The 22068-nt window shown below is 45.8% G+C and overlaps 1 protein-coding gene across 2 annotated transcripts in view; it reads left to right on the top strand.

Moving 5' to 3' along the window:
• The window catches only part of CNBD2 (cyclic nucleotide binding domain containing 2), a 71235-nt gene extending 52730 nt beyond the window's left edge, over window positions 1-18505 (top strand). For both annotated transcript variants that reach the window (XM_074406450.1, XM_039479287.2), the window contains 2 exons: window positions 9709-9878; window positions 15036-18505. In XM_074406450.1, the coding sequence (XP_074262551.1) occupies window positions 9709-9878; window positions 15036-15354 (489 nt within the window). In that variant the 3' untranslated portion in view covers window positions 15355-18505. The remainder of the gene's footprint in view (window positions 1-9708; window positions 9879-15035) is intronic.
• Window positions 18506-22068: the final 3563 nt, after the last annotated feature.

The raw sequence follows: 22068 nt of genomic DNA on the forward strand, positions 1-22068 counted from the left end.
TGATCTCCTGACCTCAAGTGATTTACCCGCCTTGGCCTCCCAAAGTGTTGGGATTACAGGCATGAGCTACCATGCCTGGCCTTCTTTTACACTTTTTAAGAGACAGGCTCTTGCTCTGTCACTTAGGCTAGAGGGCAGTGGTGTGTGATCATGGCTCACTGCAGCCTTGAACTCCTGAGCTCAAGCAATCCTCTCACCTCAGTATTCTGAATAGCTGAGACTACAGGTGTGTGCTGCCATGTCCAAATAATTTTTAAATTTTTTTGTAGAGGGAGAGTCTCACTATGTTGCCCAGGCTGTTCTTGAACTCCTGGCTTCAAGCAATCCTCCCACCTTGGCCTCCCAAAGGGCTGGGATTATAGGTATGAACCATCATGCCTGGCCTCCATACTGGTTTTCATAATGGCTGTACTAATTTATATTCCCACCAATAGTGTATAAGGGTTCCCTTTTTTCCCACATCTTTGCCAACATTCGTCATATTTTGTCTTTTTGATAGTAACCATTTTAATAGGTATGACTCCATGTCATTGAATCTTCAATTTGCATTTCCATGATGATCAGTGATGTTGAGCACTTTTTCATATACCCATTGGTCATTTGTATGTCTTTCTTTGAGAAATGTCTATTCAAGGTTTCTTCCCATTTCTTTTTTTTTTTTTGAGACGGAGTTTCGCTCTTGTTACCCAGGCTGGAGTGCAATGGCACGATCTCGGCTCACCGCAACCTCCGCCTCCTGGGTTCAGGCAATTCTCCTGCCTCAGCCTCCTGAGTAGCTGGGATTATAGGCACGCACCACCATGCCCAGCTAATTTTTTTTGTATGTTTTAGTAGAGACGGGGTTTCACCATGTTGACCAGGATGGTCTCGATCTCTTGACCTTGTGATCCACCCGCCTCGGCCTCCCAAAGTGCTGGGATTACAGGCTTGAGCCACCACGCCTGGCAATCTTCCCATTTCTTAACCAGGCTCAAGACTGAGTTGTTTAAGTTCATTATACATTTTGGATATTATCCCTTATCAGATTTATGGCTTGCAAGTATTTTCTACCATTCTTTAGGTTGTCTTTTTACTTTGTTGGTTGTTTCCTTTGCTATGCAGAAGCTTTTTAGTTTGATGCAATCTCATTTGTCTATTTTTGCTTTTGTTGCCTGTGTTTTTGGGGTCATACCCAAAAACACCATGGCCCAGGCCAATGTCAAGAAGCCAGATCATGATTTGTAATACAATTTCCCAATAAAAGAAACAAGGGTTCTTTGGAAGAATGGTGGAATCTAGGACCAGGGCAGGAAATACACAGGATGAGTCTAGAACATATTTATTATAATGCCAGAAAGTAAGGAAGAGCTGGGGGAGGGGCGGGAACTACCTTATTAATATGGGAGTATATCCAAGGGACATGGGGGCCAACTACAAGATCTCCTAATGCCAAAGCTGAAACAATTTGAACAACAAAATAAAGCAGTATTGGATTATAACCAAAAGTACAAAATAAATATCTATGAGTGCATATTGATATAAATGAATGAATAATAATAAATGGAGGAGAAGAGACAAATCTCCCTGAAGAATAAATTTCAAGCAATTTATGTAGATACTCTGCCTTAAAGAAGAGAGCCTAACTCTCTACTTCTTAAATGTGGGCCATGCATAGGACTTCCTTCCAAAGAGTACAGTATGGCAAGGGGGGAATGAAGTACTTTACAGTGGAGAAATCTAAAAAACACAGCCAGTTCATCAAGGCCAACATCAACAGCAAAACATTGTGTTGATAGTATTGACCCTTGAAAGGATGTGATGGAAATGTCACTTTTCCTCTGTGGCCATCCTCTCAATATCTTGTAACTCCAGTCTAATCATGAGAAAAGCATGAGACAAATTCTAACATTGTAGCATCTCACAAAATACTCAATGAGTGTTGGGCGTGGTGGCTCATGCCTGTAATCCCAGCACTTTGGGAGGCCGAGGTGGGCAGATCATGAGGTCAGGAGTTCAAGACCAGCCTGGCCAATATGGTGAAACCCCATCTCTACTGAAAATGTAAAAATTAGCTGAGTGTGGTGGTACACGTCTGTAGTCCCAGCTACTCAGGAGGCTGAGGCAGAAGAATCACTTGAACCTGGGAGGCAGAGGTTGCAGTGAGCCAAGATTGCACCACTGTGCAACAGAGCAAGACTCCGTCTCAAAAACAAACAAACAAAAAACCTCAGTACCCTCAAAACTGCCAAGGTCATCAAAAATGGCCTGAGAAAATGCCACAGCTAAGGGAAGTCTAAAGAACCCTATTATCAAACATAATGTTGTATCCTGGATAAAATGGTGGAATAGAAAAAGGGCATTAGGTGAAACAGGAAATCTAAGCAACTCATTGATTTTAACTAACAGTAATATATCAGTAATTAATTGTAACAAAGACATACCAACGTAAGATGTGGGAAACTGGGTGTGGGATACCTGGGGACTCTCTGTACTACCTTCTCAATTTATCTGTAAATCTAAAACTGTTTTAAAAAATAAGACCACCAGGCTGGTCACGGTGGCTCATGTCTGTAATCCCAGCACTTTGGCAGGCCATGGCAGGTGGATCTCCTGAAGTTGGGAGTTCGAGACCAGCCTAGCTAACATGGTGAAATCTCATCTCTACTAAAAATACAAAATTAGCTGTGTATGGTGGCATATACCTGTAATCCCAGCTACTCGGTAGGCTGAGGCAGGAGAATTACTTGAACCCAGAAGGTGGAGGTTGCCATGAGTCAGGATCATGCCACTGTACTCCAGCCTGGGCGACAGAGACTCCATCTCAAAAAAACCCCCAAAAAACAAAAAAACAAACAAAAAAAAAGAATCCAAGGCTGGGCACAGTGCCTAACATCTGATCAAGCCCAGGAGTTCAAGACCAGCTTGGGCAACAAAGCAAGAACCTGTCTCTACAAAAAATTAAAAAGTTAGCTGGGCATGGTGGCATTTGACTGTGGTCCCAGCTACTTGGGAGGCTGAGGTGGGGGGATTGCTTGAGCCTGGGAAGTGGAGGCTACAGTGAGACATGATTGTGTCACTGTACTTCAACCTGGACAACAGAATGAGACCATGTGTCAAAAAAAAAAAAAAAAAAATGCAGTTGTGGGAGGGAAGGCAGTATGGATGACCATGCTTGGCTATGAGTGGATCACCGTGGAAGCTGGGTGGCAGGTGCCAGAGCTGGATGAGAGGAGGAGGAGCAGTGTGCTGGTGCAGAGGTGGGCCCGTAGAAGGGCTTTCCAGGAGGAGCAATGGGTCTCAGCACAACTATGCCTGCAGAGTGCTGTCTCCTGAAGCCCCATGTGTGGTCATTCAGCATCTGGGAACCTGTTCCTACCAAGCCCTCTCCTCTCTTCCTCCATCACTATCTCCAAGGTCATCCTTACACCGTTCTCACCCTGTGTTATGGTGGGCTGTGCATGCTCCTTCCCTTCCCGACCCCTGCTCACACCAGCCTGTGTGTCCTCAAGGCTGGGAAGGTCAGCCCAGTACTGTCTGGGAGTCCCAGTCCCTAGCATGGCCTTCTGACAATACTGATTATTTTTTAGCTCTTAGAAAGTTCCTTTTGTTTAATAAAACATTGCTTCCTGCAGCTTTAAACTAGCTCCTCTCCTCTCCCTGCCCTGTCCCCTCAAACAGAAGAAATCCACTTCCTTAGCATGTGATGCCCTTAGGTATTTAAAGAATGCTGTTTTGTTTTTCATTCAGCATTTATGCAGCTAGGCACTGTTCCAATGTTCTGTTAACTATATTCATATTCATGCTGAGGAGCCTCCATTCCTTTGGTCATTCTTCATGGGGCCTAGTTTCCAGCCTTCCAGCCCATTGCTCCTCCTGGAAAGCCCTTCTGCTCACCCCACCTCTGCACCCACATACCACTCCTCCTACCACTCAGCTCTGGCACCTCCCTCCCAGCCTCCATAGTGATCAGCTCAAAGCCAAGCGTGGTCACCCACACTCCCCGTGCCCCTACTACTGGATTCATTGTTTTAGTGGTCTCATTTTTTTTTTTTTTTTTTTTTTTTTTTTGAGACTGAGTTTCGCTCTCATTACCCAGGCTGGAGTGCAATGGCGCCATCTCGGCTCACCGCAACCTCTGCCTCCTGGGTTCAGGCAATTCTCCTGCCTCAGCCTCCTGAGTAGCTGGGATTACAGGCACGCGCCACCATGCTCAGCTAATTTTTTGTATTTTTAGTAGAGATGGGGTTTCACCATGTTGACCAGGATGGTCTCGATCTCTTGACCTTGTGATCCACCCGTCTCGGCCTCCCAAAGTGCTGGGATTACAGACTTGAGCCACCGCGCCCGGCAGTGGTCTCATTTTTTAGAACACCTTTAGATTTACAGAAAAATTGAGAGCACAGAGAGTCCCCATATGCCCCACACCCAGCTTCCCTTGTTACTAACATCTTACATTAGTATGTCTTTGTTATAGTTAATGAAGGCGATGTCTGCTTCACTTCCATTTGTTAATGCTTTAGAGTAAGGTGCTCCGAGCTGAACACAGGGCACCAAGGGATGTTGAGGCCTGGGCAGGATGGAGGCACGAGGTCAGGAAAGGCCTTGCTTGGTTTGGTAGGCAGTGACAGGGGGGGAGGCTGTGTCAAGAACAGGAACAACAGGGTCTGTTTTGTCCAGGCCCTGCAAAGCTGGAACAGGGAGTTAGGCCTTGATTTCCTAGAAGTCCTGGAAAACTTTGGGTGGAGACTTAGCATAAGGACCTGGCTGCTGCTTCCCACTCAGGGCCAGTACATAAAAGACCTTCAACGATTTGTGTGTGTGTGTGTGTGATAGAATCTTACTATGTTGCCCAGGCTGGAGTGCAGTGGCACGATCTCAGCTCACTGCAACCAATGCCTCCTGAGTGGCTGGGATTATAGGCATGTGCCACCATGCCTGGCTGATTTTTGTATTTTTAGTAGATACCAGGTTTCACCATGTTGGTCAGGCTGGTTTCGAACTCCTGACCTTATGATCCACCCACCTCAGCCTCAAAGTGATGGGATTATAGGCATGAGCCATAGTGCCCGGCCAACAAATATTCGTTAACGTGACCCCTTTGAAGAAAATGTCCACGGATGCCTCCGTGAGGTGCCTGTGCTAGGACTCTGAGCTCCCTGTTTTGAGGCCCTGGCTTCAGTTGTAGGAGAGTGAGAGTGGTAACTGCTGTGCCTGAACCCTCCCCCCAGAAGGTGGGTCACATCATCCTCACTCTTGGGAGCAGCAGAGTGGAGCTGAGTCAGCCCTGGGAACAGCAGAGGTTGGGGCCTAGGGTAGAGGGACCCAGGTTTTGAGCAAGGAAATATAGGAGATCCAACTTCTCCAGGGAACAGGCAGGCTGAGGCCTCTGAGGTGCCAAAACTGGGCAGGCCAGAGCCATGGGCATCGCAGAAGAGAGATGGCAGGCAGGGCTTCTTATTCTCATTTTACTTCTAATAGTTAGCTTTGTGGCCTTGGGCAAATCACTTTTCCTTTCTGAATCTGCATCATGAGAAAATGAGGAGATTGATCTGGGTGAGCTGTCGCCTGTAAAGTTGTGTGGCTCCATTTGGGTCATTCACTGAGCAGACATTCTATGAGCACCTACTGTGCTTCAAGCATGGCACAAAGTGCCGGTGTGGCTGAGTAAACTGACCTAATTCCTACCCTCACAGGGCTTATGATGTAGTCCGGACAGACAATAAACAGGTAACTAGTAAATACATAGAAAATTACAAATTGCTGTTAGGAATGGAATGGAAAGCAGGTGGGGTGGGGAGGTTCTTACGTGGAGTGGCTAAGGGAAGGCTGCTCTGAGGAGGTGATGTTTAAGCTGAGACTTGAATGATGGAAAGAATAAACTGTGGGGCAGGGCACAGTGGCTCACACCTGTAATCCCAGCACTTTGGGAGGCCAAGGCAGGAATATTGCTTGAGGCCAGGAGTTCGAGACTGTCCTGGGCAACATGGTAAAACCCGCTCTCTACCAAAAACAAAAATAAAAACAAAACATAGCCGGCACACACCTATAGACTCAGCTATTTGGGAGGCTGAGGAAGGAGATCACTTGAGCCCAGGAGGTTGAGGTTGTAGTGAACTGCAATCATGCCACTGAACTCTAGCCTGGGGACAGAGTGAGACCTTGTCTCAAAAAGAAAAAAAAAAGAAAAAAAAAACCTGGCAGAAAAGTGTTCTAGACAGAGAATCAGCAAGTTCAAGGTCTAAGGCAGGAGGGAGGAGGCATGTTGAGGAGATTGGAAGGGAGGGCAGGGTGGCTGGAACAGTATAAGCAAGGTGGCAATGACATGAGGCTGAGCTGTACAGGCCTTAGAAGGCATGAGGAGATTTATTTGATCCCAGGTGCTTTGGGAAGCTATTTGAAGCATCTAGCCAGAGAAACAACTGACTCCAGTTTGAGGTGGCTGAGAGAGCAAGCAGGACAGCAATGCTCCTGAGTGGATCCCTGGGTTCAAGGTTGGGCTCTGCCACTTTATGTTTCATTACCTTGGGCAAGCTACTTAACCTCTTTGTGCCTCAGTTTTCTCATTGTAGTTGCTAAAAGCACAGACTCTGAAGACAGGCCACCTGGTTCAAAGCCTAGGTTTATTGCTTTCATGCTGTGTGATGTTGGACAATTTTCTTTTTTTTATTATTTTTATTTATTTTTTATTTTTGGACAATTTTCTTAACCTCAGCATCCTTACCTGTAACGTTAGAATAAGAATAGGAGTCAGCTCACCAGATTGTGGTGAGGGTTAAATGGGTCATAGACACAAAAGCTACAAGAGGGCCTGGAATTTAGTGAGTGTTCAACAAACATTACCTGGTGCTATTATTACGATTTCATCATCATCGCTATTATAATTATAAGATACATGACTGTGGATAGGTAAATTTCCTCTCCTGAACCTCATTTTCCACATCCTAGGATGGTTCTAAGGGGTAAATTCATATATATATTTCCTCCCCAGAGTAGGAGCTGGCTAAAGAGCAGCCGTTTTGGTTTCTGTGCAAGGCCTGGAATTGGCTAGGAGGCTCTTCGTGGCCACTGTACTCAACATGAAAGACACACGAGGTGCTTCCCTCCCCATAGCACCCTCACATGTGCTATCTTTCATAGATCCTCAGCAGCTTCATAGGAAAGGTGGCATAGCTCCAGCCCAGTCTTGCCAAAGAAAGACAAGGCCAGGGCTCAGAACACCCAAGAGTTTGTACGTGGTCATATTTCAAGATCTAGAACCCAAATGGTGGAGGTGGGGAGGGTGTTCCAGATCCAGCTTCACATCTCCTTTCAAATTCAGAATCCTTTGGAGACATGTGCAGCAGATATTCTCACCTCCATTTCACAGACAAGCAATGGCCTAGGAGGTACTGCGTGCCCCAAATCATATAAGTACTATTTTGAAATATGGAATCAATCTAAGTGTCCATTAACAGATGAATGGTTAAGGAAAATGTGGGACATATACACAATGGAATATCATTCAGCCATAAAAAGGAATGAGATCCTGTCATTTGCAGCAGTGTGGATGGCGCTGGAGGCTGTTACGTTAAGTGGAATAAGCCAAGCACAGAAAGACAAATATTGCATGTTCTCATTCATACGTGGGAGCTACAAACTGGATCTCATGGAGATAGAGAGTAGATTGGTGGTTAGCAGAGGCTGGAATGTGGAAGAAGAGAGGAATAAGAAGAAAGAAGAATATGCATATATTTATTTCCAGTGAACTATGTGCTTAAAAGTGGTAAAGACTACAGGGACCAGCTCAGCTATAGAGACCCCGACCCAGGCAGCGCTGAAGGCATTAAGAAGCAGACACCCAGATAGAACAGCAAAGTGGGACTATCCGGGGAGTCTGGGGGCAACAGCCTTCTGAGCTGAGAGCCTCAGGAGGCTGACAGTATTCCAGGCTGAAGGCCTCAAGCAGATTCTGACCCACATAATTATTCTCTCTGAACAGGTGATTAATATTAACAAACAGGTGTTCTATGTTTTCTCATAGAACCGAGATAAACTAGTCAGACAGCTGGTGCTTGTTTACCACTGATCAACGACAAACCAGAAAGTATTCTCCACGAGGGAGCCATGGGGGGCAGGGTCACATATCCCATGCTTAAAGAATTGTTTTAACCTGTGTATGATATACGTATACTGTCTTGCCACTTTAGAATGCCCCAAGTAGTTTTCCACTTGGGGGCAGGGTCAGCTAGGTTTTCCTCATCATCATTCTTAGCAAACAATATATTTTATCATATACTCAGCATTTCTCAACAAAAGATGGTGATTAGATATGTATATTGCACCTCAACCACAGCAACTTGGATCCAGGATTACTCCCAACCCCATGTGTCCTCCACAGAGCAGGCTTCTTGGTTTATGGCCCTTTTTCTTCTTAAGCCCAACACAGCTGGCATTAGTGGCTCTGGGGCCACTAACCTTTCCTGCCCCTGCCCCTCCTTTCTTGAGCCTTGAGAGGCTGAAGAGTGAGCACTGGATTGGGAGTTCAGCAACAAGGATTCTAGTCCTGGCTCTGCCTGTCCCAGGGTGTCTCCTTAAAAAGGGGATTACACTCTTCATCAAGGAAGCGAGTATGCCTGTGGACTTCCATCTCCCTTCCACATAGAACAAAGTAGGAATTCAAGTTGAGGAGCAGGAGGGCAGCTCGAGTTGGAGAGAGGAGGGCCTGTGGCCACTGAAGTCTGTGAGAGATGGAGGAGAAACAAGCCTGCAGCAAAAGGTGCGGTGGGTGGCTGCAAAGATAAGGTCTAGAAGAGGACTAGTTTGATTTTTTTTTTTTTGAAACACAGTTTTACTCTGTTACCCCAGGCAGGAGTGTAGTGGCGCAATCTCAGCTCACCACAACTTTTACATCCTGGGTTCAAGCGATTTCCCTGCCTCAGCCTCCTGAGTAGCTGGGATTACAGGTGCCCACCACCATGCCCGGCTAATCTTTGTATTATTAGTAGAGGTGGGGTTTCACCATGTTGGCCAGGCTGGTCTCAAACTCCTGACCTCAGGTGATCTGCCTGCTTTGGCCTCCCAAAGTGCTGGGATCACAGGTGTGAGCCACCGCACCCAGCCTGTTTTACTTTTTTTGAGACAGTCTCTTGCTCTGTCGCCCAGGCTGGAATGTAGTGGCAGGATCTCAGCTCACTGCAACCTCTGCCTCCTCAGCTCAAGAAATCCTCCCATCTCAGCCTGGGCCTACAGGCATGCACCTGGCTAACTTTTGTAATTTTTGTAGAGATGTGTTTTCACCATGTTGCCCAGGCTAGTCTCAAACTCCTGGGCTCAAGTGATCCACCTACCTGGGCCTCCCAAAGTGCTGGGATTACGTGTGTCAGCCACTGCACCTGGCGCCTAGCTGTTTGACTTTTGTTGTAAGTCCTAAGGAAGAGAAAACAGGTTTATCTGACAAAAAGAAGAACTGTAATTGGACATTGGGGAAAACTTGAGAGCAATAGTGGCATCAATAGATTGCTGGAGTAGGTGGGACAGTGGGTAATGTGATTTAGGTACTCTTCTAATTCCAGCGTCAGAGGAATTCCATGTCATGTAGCAAAAAGGGCCCAGGATTTCTCCTGCCTGTCATTTGCTCAGTGATCCAAGATAAATTCACCTCCTGTTTAAGGCCTTCTTTTTCCCATCTAGAAAATCTGCAGGCAAACCTGGCCAGTCTCTGAGGTTTAACTTTCTGCAACTTTTCCCTAGGGCCTTCACCAGCTCTTCCTTCCAGAGGGTGAACACGACACACGACCCTTCATCCTGTTAAGCCTGGGAAATGAGATGATACGGATAAGGAAGGAAAACTTTTATGAACTGATTGACAATGATGATGAGATGATACACAAGTTGTTAAAGCTCAGTACAGCATTCCCCAGGTCAGTACTGGAAATATGCCTAAGTCCCATCCGGTGAAATGAACATTTTTTTACCTGTTATTTTAGTAAAAGAAAAAAATATAATACTGCTGACAAGGGTGAAATGAAACTGGGAGTTGTTGGTACAGACTAGATAGGCTCAATCCTTTTGATAAGAATTTTAGCATTACATTTCAAGGGTTATAAAACTGTCCCGACACTTTGAGACAGAGATTTATCTGTGAATTTACAGAGTCAAAATACTGAGAAAGCCCCTGCATTAAGATGTTCAATGCAGGGCCAGGCATGGTGACTCATGCCTATAATCCTAGCACTTTGGGAAGCTGGGGCAGGCAGATCACTGGAGGTCAGGAGTTTGAGAACAGCTTGGTCAACCTAGTCAAACCCCATCTCTACTAAAAATACAAAATTAGCCAGGTATGGTGGCACATGTCTGTAATCCCAGCTACTCAGGAGGCTGAGGTAGGAGAATCGCTTAAACCTGGGAGGCAGAGGTTGCAGTGAGTGGAGAGGATACCACTGCACTCCAGCCTGGGTTGTCTTAAGAAACAATAAGGCTGAGCATGGTGGCTCACACCTGTAATCCCAGCACTTTGGGAGGCCAAGGTGGGTGGATCACGAGGTCAAGAGATCGAGACCATCCTGGCCAACATGGCGAAACTCTGTCTCTACTAAAGGTGGCTAAGGCAGGAGAATTGCTTGAACCAGGAGGCGGAGATTGCAGTGAGCCGAGATTGCACCACTGCACTCCAGCCTGGCACCTGGCAACAGAGCAGGACTCTGTCTCAAATAAAATAAAATAAAATGTAAAAGTTAATTTACCCAGACCAGTGGTCTCCAAACTGTTTCACCTCATATTGCTGTTACTTAAAAGTGTTCTCAAGTATGTATTCCCTGGTATGCATATGTAATATAAATAACACATTAATTTATTTTTATTATATCTACATGTATTACTGTACTTATATATATTATAAACATATAAAAATAGATCTCTTAAAAGAATAAGAGAAAGATAAATATAAATGAAATCCAGGCCAGGTGTGGTGGCTTATGTTTGTAATCCCAACACTTTGGGAGGCTGAGGTGGGCGGATCATGAGGTCAGGAGATTAAGACCATCCTGGCCAACATGGTGAAACCCCATCTATACTCTACTAAAATACAAAAGATTAGCTGGGTGTGGTGGTGCACACCTGTAGTCCTAGCTACTTGGGCAGCTGAGATAAGGGAATTGCATGAACCCAGGAGGCAGAGGTTGCAGTGAGCCAAAATTGCCCCATTGCACTCCAGCCTGGCGACAGAGCAAGACTGTCTAAAAAAAAAAAAAAAAAAATATATATATATATATGTATATATGTATATGTATATATATGTATGTATATATATGCACATATATATACATATATGTGTGTGTGTTTATACATTTATATGTATATATAAATGAATGTATAATATATACATACACACACACACACACACACACACACACACACATATATGAAATCCTGTTCACATACTCTAGTAGATCTTGTACATCTCCCTGGGTGACAAATCTCTCCACCCCAACTTTGTGTGTGTGTGTGTGTGTGAGAGAGAGAGAGAGAGAGAGAGAGAGAGAGAGAGAGACAGGGTCTCACTCGGGACCACAGGCAGGTGCCACCATGCCTGGCTAATTTTTTTGTATTTTTTGGTTGAAATAGGGTTTTGCTATGCTGCCTAGGCTGGTCTCAAACTCCTGAGCTCAAAGGATCCACCCACCTTGGCCTCCCAAAGTGCTGGGATTGCATGAGCCACTGCTCCTGGCCTCCATCCCCCACTTCGGGACCACCAAGCTGGACTCCTGCAAGAGTCTTATCATGGGTTCCTCTCCTTCAGTCTTTTCCCTGCTGGATTCTTTCTGCACACTGTGTTCTTGTTAAAACTCTAATCCAGTTGTGTTAAACTCTTGCTTGAAACCTTTCAGTGGTATCTCACTACCTATAGGATAAAATCCAAACTCAGTGCTACCTCAATGACCCACCACAGTCTAGCCCCTACTCAGGCCCCCTGCAGCATCTCCTGCCGCCTCCAACCCACTCCAGCAACCCAGGTGGGTTGCCTGCTAGGTGCTGCACATACCTTGCCTTTGCTAGTGCTGGCTGTTTTGCCTGAAATGCTAACCCTAGTCCTGCCCTGACCCTTTGTGATACATTCCTGCTCATTCTGTAAGATTCATCGTCTGCAGCAAACCTCCTCAGACTAACCCCAGTTTGGGATAAGTACTCCTTTTCTGCACACTCATAATATTCTCCACACAGCTCTGTCATTGACTCTATCATGTTGTCATATAGTTACCTGTTTGCATAGCTCTTTCCCTCCACCTGATTAAATGCTTCAGGAAGGCAAGGCTGTGCATTATCCACCTTTGGTCTCTAGCACCTGTAACAGTACCCAGCATGCAGCAGGTGCTTAATAAATTTTGGCTAAATGTGAATGATTGGGCCATACTCATTGCAGAAAATTTAAAAAACACTGAACAGCAAAAAAGACAAAACCCAAATCATTTGCAGTCCTCCAGCAATCCCAGTTAGCATTTTCTGTATTTCCTTTTAGTGTTTTTCTTCACTTCATGGATATGTACCAAATGTGCATTTATCATCATGCTCTGTTTTCATAACAGAGCTCATACTTCTTACACAATTTTGCATCCTCTCTTTTTTCTTTACTTGCAGTGATATTGTGATCAGACATGGTTTTGCCAGCAGGTGTGGGAAGCGACTGATTACAATGGTAGAGAAAAGTGGGTATGAAGGCAGGCAGAGCTGCAGGTGATTCCAGCCCCTGGCCAACAGGCATACAAAAGGATCTCACAGGAGCTCTTCATGACCTTGGGCAATGTGAGCTCTTCATGACCTCCTCTAGGCTTCTGACTCCAGTCAGAAACACAAGAAAATTAGAGTAGATCAGTGTTTTTTAGAGTATGGAATATATTCCACAGGAGGCTTACAGGATGACTTCAGGCAGCTCATAGATTGATATTTTTAGTTTTAACAGTTAGGTATTTATTTGTGTGAATGAGAAAAAGCAGCGTGACTAGCTTACTAACCCTGTGATCTGACAGATCATGTTGCTTAAGACAAAGTTAAAGTAAATATTTAAGTAAAAGAAACTGAATAGATTGAAGGAAAATCATTAGTAAATTTAAAGAGCAGATAATATAGGGCCAACATTGGGACAGTCTTGTGAGAAAAACAAGCCGAGAAATACTGATGGTTCCTTCTGGTTCAAGGATGCCACACTTCTCTGATTCCTGGGTACTACCAAAATAGGAAATGGCCATTCAGACCTACCACTCAAAAAAGGGTTTAAGGCACCTTAGCTCCTTGCATAATGCCTGGCTTGTGATGGGGATCAGTTAATAACTGTTGAATGGAAATTCAGGGAAAGTTTACATAGACTTGAGTGGGGGCAGATGGAACACTCAGCATCCGCCTTGCTCAGTCAGCGTTTGCAGCCCTCATCTAGAATGCTGACCCACAGAATTCTGTCTTGTTCATTAATCGTTGAACTCATGGCTTTCTAGACTGCTAAAGCAGGCAGAAAACATATCCATTATCTAGCTCAAATCCCTCACATTTTAACCGAGGACTCTGAGGTCTTGAAGATCAGTGGCAGAGGCACCTGTTAGGTGAATAGCGCAGGCTGAATATCCTGAAAATCACCTGTACAGAGCACAGGGAGGCCACGAGAGATAGGACACATGGCTGCATCCACAAGAAAGTCAGGAAATCTCCCAGGGTCAAAGTGAAGAGGATCACTCAAAACCGGTAGATAATGTGAACTAATGCTGGGGATTGCCCAAGAGAGCTTAAGGGTATCACGGGCTGATTTTTTTTTTTTTTTTTTTTTTTGAGACAGAGTCTCACTCTGTCACCCAGACTGGAGTGCAGTGTCATGATCTCAGCTCACTGCAACATCCACCCACCAGGTTCAAATGATTCTTGTGTCTCAGCCTCCCAAGTAGCTGGGATTATAGGCGTGGACCACCACACCTGGCTAACTTTTGTATTTTTAGTAGAGACAGGGTTTCACCATCTTGGACAGGCTGGTTTTGAATTCCTGAAGTGATCTGCCTGCCTGGCCTCCCAAAGTGGTGGGATTACAGGCATGAGCCACTGTGCCTGGCTATGGGCCGATGTTTTAAAGGCTGAAAGGACAGATGCAGCTTTCAGTTCAAGTAAGACAGGGGATTGGAACTGAGACCCCTGTGTGAAGCCGAGGCTACCCTGTTCAGTGAAAAAGTAGACTAGAAATCAGTGTGACCATCAGCATCAGGAAGTGACATGGAGTCTTGTCTGTCTTAGCTTAGTATCTAGGTTAAAAAAAAATCTCTTAAGAATTAGTCATCACATGCTTGTCCCTCCTAGGTTTTGATGAATCCCTTAGCCTCACCCCAGTTTCTATGTTTGTGAAATAGGGTGGTTGTGAAAATTAAATGAGTTAACAAATGTAAGGTGCTTGACACATGGTAAGTTCTAAGTCAGAGTGATGTATTCAGCTTGTCTCCTTAGGTAAGGGAGTACAGTTGAGTTAATTGAAGGTTTTTTTTTTTTTGAGTTAATTGAAGTTTAACACCCCCTTGCTTTGCTGTGGTCTCAGGAGACTTCAGTCCTTCTTCCACCTTCCTCAGCCTTACTCGCTATGAGGGGAGAGGGCAGGGTGGAGCCAGAGCACCATGACCAGTCTAAGGCAGCCACAAATCTACTACCTGTCTCTATAGACCTGCCTATTCTGGACATTTCACATAAATGGAATTGGGCAATATGTATATACCACACTTTATTTATCAATATAAAATGATTAATAAGCTATTTTACATTCTTTTGTTGTTCTAAGTGTGAAATCTGGTGTGTATTTTACACTCACAGCACATCTCTAATTCAGACTGGCCACATTGCAGGTGCTCAGTAGCTACATGTGGGCCATTGCTGCTACATGAGACAGAACAGGCCTAAGGGAAGAAAACTGTGGAAAGGGAAAGGAGCTGAGGGAGAGTCCGGGAGGGGCAGAGAAGTGGGATGAAGCACCATGCGCTTAGGGAGGGGAGAGTGGCAGGAGGTAAGGCTGGAGGGGCAGGACTGGCTTGAGAACCTCGGCTTCTGTGCCTGACCTTTAGTGATGAAGATATGTGCCAGAAGTTCCTCCAGGAGAACAGCTGGAATGTCTTTCGGAAGGATCTGTTGCAGCTGCTAGTGAAGCATCGCCAAATTCCACCATTCACCCCAATCCGGCCCAAGAAGAAAGGGATATACGACCCTAGGTCTGTGGTCCTCAATTTGTGCAGCATCAACAAGACGACTAAACCTTGTTATCCCATTTTTAAGGCGCCCCAGAAATACCTGCCCCCATTGAGGATTGTCGAAGGCATCAAAGCACCTCGGTACAAAATCCAAGAACTCTTGCCTCAGTATAAGAGTGCAGGGGTCCTTATTTAGGACAAATAAAGGATGGCAGATTGGCCACCATGCTTTCTGAATGACCATGGGAGTTATGGGACTTGGAGGAGGGGGGCCTGAAGGGCTGAGCTGTGGGTCCAGGGAGGTATTTGGGGGACAGCAATGGGGGCACAGTCTCCCTTGATGCTTGAGGGCTGGGCTGAGTGAATGGATGGTCAGAGGCTGGGTTTGGATGGGTTAATCACTGGGGATGGTCTCAGGGTAGGAGGGTCTTACCTGATGAGCTGGATGTGGGGAAGGCCCAGATCAAAGTGGTCAAGACTAGGGTTGCAGATGCTTTCCAAGGCCAGACAGGTCATCTAAAGGAATGTAACAGCAGGGCTGGGAAGGCAACAGGAAGTGGTGAAAATGCTGGGCCTGCTGTATAAGTTCCACATCCAGATGGGGAAGCTACCCCTTAGCCCAGTCAGCTGCTGCCCTGCCAGAAAATAATGCAGGCCTCATATTGTCAATCTGTAGATTCTTGAAGAGAATCAAGAAATTCAATATTTTAGGTGATTCCTACTGGTTTTTAAACATGAGCAACTAATTCAGATTGTTTTTAAATAGTGTCAGACAAACCAAACACATATGTGGGCTATGTTGGGCCTACAGGTGGTGGGCTGGATTCCTGTCAGAGAGTGAAGTGAGACTGTCATTGGTTGGGAGGAGGGTACAGGAGCTAGAGAGACGTTGATGGGGCAGCCTGACAGGAGCAGGCATCAGGTCCAAGATGCGGAGTGAGCAGCTATGATGGAGGAGGTGGGGACAAAGAGGCTGCAGAGTTGGAACTAAGAAGGGCTCCTCATTCTCTCTTCCGAGTCCTTAATCTGGAGCTGCTCATCACTGATCTGCACCTAGAACTCAGGGCTCCTTTTTCCAGCAGCCTCGGCACCACAGACCAAGTGCCAGATACCTCTTTCCCTTCGGGAATCCCATAGGTTAGTTTGAGAGCACTGAGGAGCCTGGCGGAGGCCATGACGGGACAGGAGCCTGACCACTTCCAAGTCACCCACCCTGTCCCTGGCAAGGCATAGACTTTGAGAAATGCCTGGGCATCAAGCTGGGCACCAGGAGCTCTGACAGTCTCAGATGTGCTTCTGTCTCACTGGACCCTCTTGAGCACTTTGATTCCTTTATCTGTACCTCAGTTTTCCTAGTGGTGAAATGAGCAATTTGGACAAGATCAATGGCTTTCATCAATGAGGGTGAGTATAGTTTGAAAAGCATATTCAACGTTGTAGTTTTGTTAGTTGTACTTATTTTATCTTATTTTTTGAGATAGGGTCTAGCTCTGTTGCCCAGGCTGGAGTACAGTGGCATGATCATAGCTCACTGCAGCCTTGAACTCTTGGCTCAAGCAATCCTCCTGCCTTAGCCTCCAAAGTAGCTTGGAGTACAGGTATACACCACCATGTAGGGCTGATTTAAAAATATTTTTGTAGGGACAGGGTCTTACCGTATTGCTGAGGCTGGTCTCAAACTCATGGCCTCAAGTGATCCTCTCACCTTGGCTTCCCGGAGTGCTAAGATTACAGGTACGAGCCTGATACAATTTGGCTGTGTCCCCACCCAAAATCTTATTTTGAATTGTAATAATCCCCACGTGTCAAGGTCAGAACCAGGTGGAGATAATTGAATCATGGGGACAATTTTCCCCATACTGTTCTCTTGATAGTGAGTTCTCACAAGATCTGATGGTTTTATAAGGGGCTTCCCTGTTTGCTCAGCTCTCATTCTCTCACTGCTATGTGAAGAAGGATGTGTTTGCTTCCCCTTCTGCCATGATTCTAAGTTTCCTGAGGCCTCTCCAGCCATGTGAAACTGTGAGTCAATTAAATGTCTTTTCTTTATAAACTACCCAGTCTCAGGTGTGTCTTTATTAGCAGAGCCACTACACTGGGACTGTTGGTTGAGTTTAAAAGAGAACTGTTTTCATGTTGCATACCAGAAAAGGAAGAGTATGAAATTTTTCTCTCTGAAGGGGATGTGGAGGTAAAGGGTAAAGAAGCAGTGGACTAGGCCAGGTGCGGTGGCTCACACCTGTAATCCCAGCACTTTGGGAGGCCGAGGCAGGCGGATCATCTGAGGTCAGGAGTTTGAGACCAGTCTGGCCAACATGGTGAAACCCCGTCTCTACTAAAAATACAAAATTAGCCATGCGTGGTGGCGGGCACCTGTAATTTCAGGCTTAGGAGGCTGAGTTTGGAGAATCACTTGAACCCGGGATGCAGAGGTTTCAGTGAGCTTCTGAGATTGCGCCATTGCACTCCAGCCTGGGCCACAAGAGTGAAACTCCATCTAAAAAAAAAAAAAAAGCAGTGGACTTATGGATCTTCACTTCCCTGATAGCTCCCAGAGTCAAGAAGTCAGGGATGTCTGCAGCAGTCCTGGAAAGGTTGACTGTGACTCACAAGGACAAGGGGTCACTGTTTTGGGACCAAGGAAGTTGGGGTGTCTGACCATATTTAGGTTTTTGTTTTCGTTTTTGTTTTGCATTTAGGGCTGTGGCTTCAAGATGACGGTGCGGGCTTCTTGTTCATCCACTTGAAATTTATTTATTTATTTTTGGAGAGAGTCTTGCTTTGTTGCCCAGGCTGGAGTGCAGTGGTGCAATCTCAGCTCACTGCAGTCTCCGCCTTCCGGGTTCAAGGCGATTCTTGTGTCTCAGCCTCCCAAGTAGCTGGCACTACAGGTGTGTGACACCATGTCCAGCTACATGCCTGACTATTTTTTTGAATTTTTAATAGAGATGGGGTTTTGCCATGTTACCCAGGCTGGTCTCAAAATCCTTAGCTCAGGTAATCTACCTACCTTGGTACTTCCAAAGTGCTAGGATTATAGGTGTGAGCCACCACGCCCAGGCTTGAAATTTATTTATTGAGCACTGCAGAGAGAATCAAAGGACATAAGATACATTTTCTGTTGCCTTTTATTTCCTAGTCTAGGGGTCAGCAAAATCCTTTTAAATTTTATGTTTTTAAATTTATTTTTGAGACAGGGGTTCTCTCTTGTCACCCAGGCTGGAGTGCAGTGGTATGATCATAGCTCACTACAGCCTCAAACTCCTGGATTCAAGTGATCATCCTGCTTCTGCCTCTTAAGTAGCTGGGACTACAGGTGTGCACCACCATGCCTAATTTTTTTTTTTTTTTTAGGAGACGGGGTCTCACTATGTTGGCCAGGCTGGAGTGTGGTGGCTATTCACAGGTGCAGTTCCAATACTAATCAGCACGGGAGTTTTGACCTGCTCCGTTTCCAACCTGAGCTTGTTCACCCTTCCTTAGGCAACCTGGTGGTTCCTGCTCCAGGGAGGTCTCTGTATTGATGCCGAACTTAGTGTGGACACCTGATGGGCATAGTGCACTACAGCCCAGAACTCCTGAACTCAAGCGATCCTCCCACCTCAGCCTCCTGAGTAGCTGGGACTACAGGCATGCACCATTGTGCCGAGCTTCTTTTTTTTTTTTTTTTTTTTTTGGGTAGAGACAGTGCTTCACTGTGCTGTCCAGGTTAGTCTCAAATTCCTGGCCTCAAGTGATCCTCCTGCCTCAGCCTCCCAAAATGCTAGGATTATAGGTGTGAACCACTATGCCCAGCCCAAATTCTTTCTGTAAAGGGTCAGATAGTAAAAACTTTAGGTTTTCTAAGACATTTGATCTCTTGGTATAGCTACTCATGAAAGCAGCTGTAGAAAATATGCAAACAAATGGATGTGACTATGTATCAATAAAACTTTATTTGTGAGAACAGATGGCAGGCCAGATTTGAGCTGCAGGTCACAGTTTGCTGACCCTGCTCTAGGCAATAGGGAGCCCTTGAAGGTTCTTGAGTAGACATGGCATGGCCAAAGGAGGAGAGAGGGACTGACACGTTTTGAGCACCTATTAGGTGACAGTCACCTTGCTGAGTATCTGACTGTGGAGTTCAGTGACCTGTTGAGTCCTGCAGGCTCTGCCACTTAATGGCTGTTAAGGATTAAAAGAAGTAGTATGTGTGTAACAAGGTGGAAGATTTCGTTCACCAAGATTTCTAGTCCTGCTTCCTGGGAAGTAAGAAAACGCTTCCAGAATAACAGGCAGAACATGTTTTCTAGGGCAGTAATGGGTGAGAAATTAACCTGGAAGAGCAACTGAGGGTGAGGGTACTGAGAAGGGAGAGACTCTGGGCTGGGTTTCAGGAGGTCTCGAGGGGAGCTAAGGAAGTGCAAAGTTCCTCAAGCCACTATGTGACGAAAGAACTTAAGAAGGAAAAATGTTTGAAGAGGACTTCAAGGAGTCCTTTTCTGTGCATTGAGAATGGGTCCCTCTTTGGCATTTGTTTGAGAAACCAAGTGAACATTTGAATAGAATTGTAGAATAAGGCAGTACTGCTGTCTCTCTGAATCCAGTAACCAAGCAGGGAGTGGGCAGCAAGAGGTGCTAGTTATATTCAGGATATGGTGTAAAGTCCCCAGCACAGTAAGTGCTTAGCACTCACTAAGTGTTATTCACATCTTTTGGACCATGGTCAATTTGATCATCTAAAAATTCTCTTCCCCCTTCAATGGAATAGGAAACTGAGACTTTGGAAGGCTGAGCCCTCATAATCAGTGATAAAGGCTGTCATTGAGCAGATTGGGGTGGGAGGAGCGTAGATGACTTATTACCAAACCTCCACACTCTAAGTGAAGGGTCTCATGGGAACCTGAATGGGCAGCCTCTCAGGGGAAAGTGGAGACAGGGCAGCAAACCATACCAAGCACTGTTTGGGGAGGGTGCTGTTTGGAAAAAGAATGAGTGGGACAGTGTGGGGAAGGTAAGGGTGGGGAGTGGGGTTTGTGTGTGAGCATCACCTAACTTCCAGGCTGTGAGCTGCAGGATTAGCACTGGTTCTCAAGTCTTCTTTCCCCAACACACACACACACACACACACACACACACACACACAGAATACACACATACACACATACATACACACAACAACATGGGATCAGATTCAGACAAGACCCTGGGGGTGGTGGCTTACGCCTGTAATCCTAGCACTTTGGGAGGCTGAGATGGGAATTCAAGACCAGCCTGGAAAACATAATGAGACCCTGTCTCTACAAAAAATACAAAAATTAGCCAGCCATGGTGATGTATGCCTGTAGTCCAAGCTACTTAAGAGGGCTGTGGTGGGAGGATCACTTGAGCCTAAGAGGTCAAGGCTTCAGTGAGCCATGATTGTGCCACTGTTGCACTCTAGCCTGGGTGACAGAGCGAGACTCTCTCAAAAGAAAGAAAAAGAAGAATCAGACAGGGGAAGACATGACATGAGCATTTACCTGGAGAGAAGTTCATTCAGAAGGAGTAAATATGACATGCCCGGCACAAGTGTTTGCAACAAATTACATTTTCAGTGCTCCAGAGGTCCTCACTGCCACCTAGGCGCAGATCCAAGGGTCCTGGAAGCCCATGGTGATCTGCCGTGCCTAAGAAGCCAAGGAGAAGGCCCTCGGCTCAGTTATGGAGTACTCAGTGTGTGCCAGGCATTATTTGAGGCACTGCAGAGGCCATCACTTACTCTGAAACTGTTACCTGGCAGCTAACTGGATGGTGGCATGCATTTTACAGATGAGGAGTCTGAGGCCCTGAGAGGCAAAACTCACTCAGCCACCAGGTGGTGGTTGCAGAAAATCCAGGAAATCCACAGCCCAGCACCCTCCTAGTTAATCAACATTTAAGTATATGGACAGTTACACCACTGTTACTCATCTATCCCAAATGAGCCACCTATTTTCAAAAAAGGAACTCTGTACACACAGCCCTGAAGCTGTGATGGGGAGAATATAATTGCCCTCTGGAATTATTTCCATATGTAAATAAGCATAGTCATACTTGGAGAGGCACACCCAGGCGCTCGAGCCAAAAATATAGCCCCTAGTGCTAAAAGCTTACACTATTTGGGGGGGAAATTAAAAAACCCATTTGAAAAATAAGCGCAGGACATATTGCCAGCATTTGTTATAGGTAGTGTTTAACGTTCATCTTGGGGTTGAAAGAAAGGCATTGTTTAAATCTTCTATTTATTGTATATAATTCCTAGGAAAATCTTACCTTCCAGTTAAAGGGTAAAACGGGTCACTTTGCTCATCTATCTGCAAGACTGCTTCATAGGGAAATATTTTCAGGGCAGTACATGTACAGGCCGTTTTACCATGATGCCTTTCTACTGCTAGGGGATTTATGGGGCTTAACTGCAAGGGTGCTGAGTTGCTGAATTTGTAATCACTGGTTCAGAGCAGACAATGAGGATGAGTAGCAGTTTCTAGGTGGCTGATAAGCAGCATCAAAGCAGAAATAAAGGTTTTTCACGCCTGCTGCCAAACTGTGGGCTTTAGGGATAGACACGCGAGGGCTGGGGCAGTGAGAGGTGGCAGAGTTCAGATGTGTGCTGTGTGACTCTCTCTCGGCCAGCCTCCATCCCTTTCCTGAGCTTCAGGCCTGGCATCTGTGCAATTCGGAGGGGTCCAGCAGGTGTTCTGAACGCACAGCCCCCACCCCAGGGACTCAGCAGGGCCCCATCCCTCTCTCTTGTTTTGTTGCCACGTGTCTCGTACTTCCAAAACCACCCACCCCCAACAGAAAATCAGGATCAAGAAAATGGATATTGAACCCCATGGTGACATGTGAAAATGAACTGTGGGTGAGATAATAGTATTTTCTATTCTGAGATAGGGTCTCTGTCACCTAC

The sequence above is a fragment of the Saimiri boliviensis genome, chromosome 9 (assembly GCF_048565385.1).
Source record: "Saimiri boliviensis isolate mSaiBol1 chromosome 9, mSaiBol1.pri, whole genome shotgun sequence".
In the NCBI taxonomy this organism is placed as follows: domain Eukaryota; kingdom Metazoa; phylum Chordata; class Mammalia; order Primates; family Cebidae; genus Saimiri; species Saimiri boliviensis.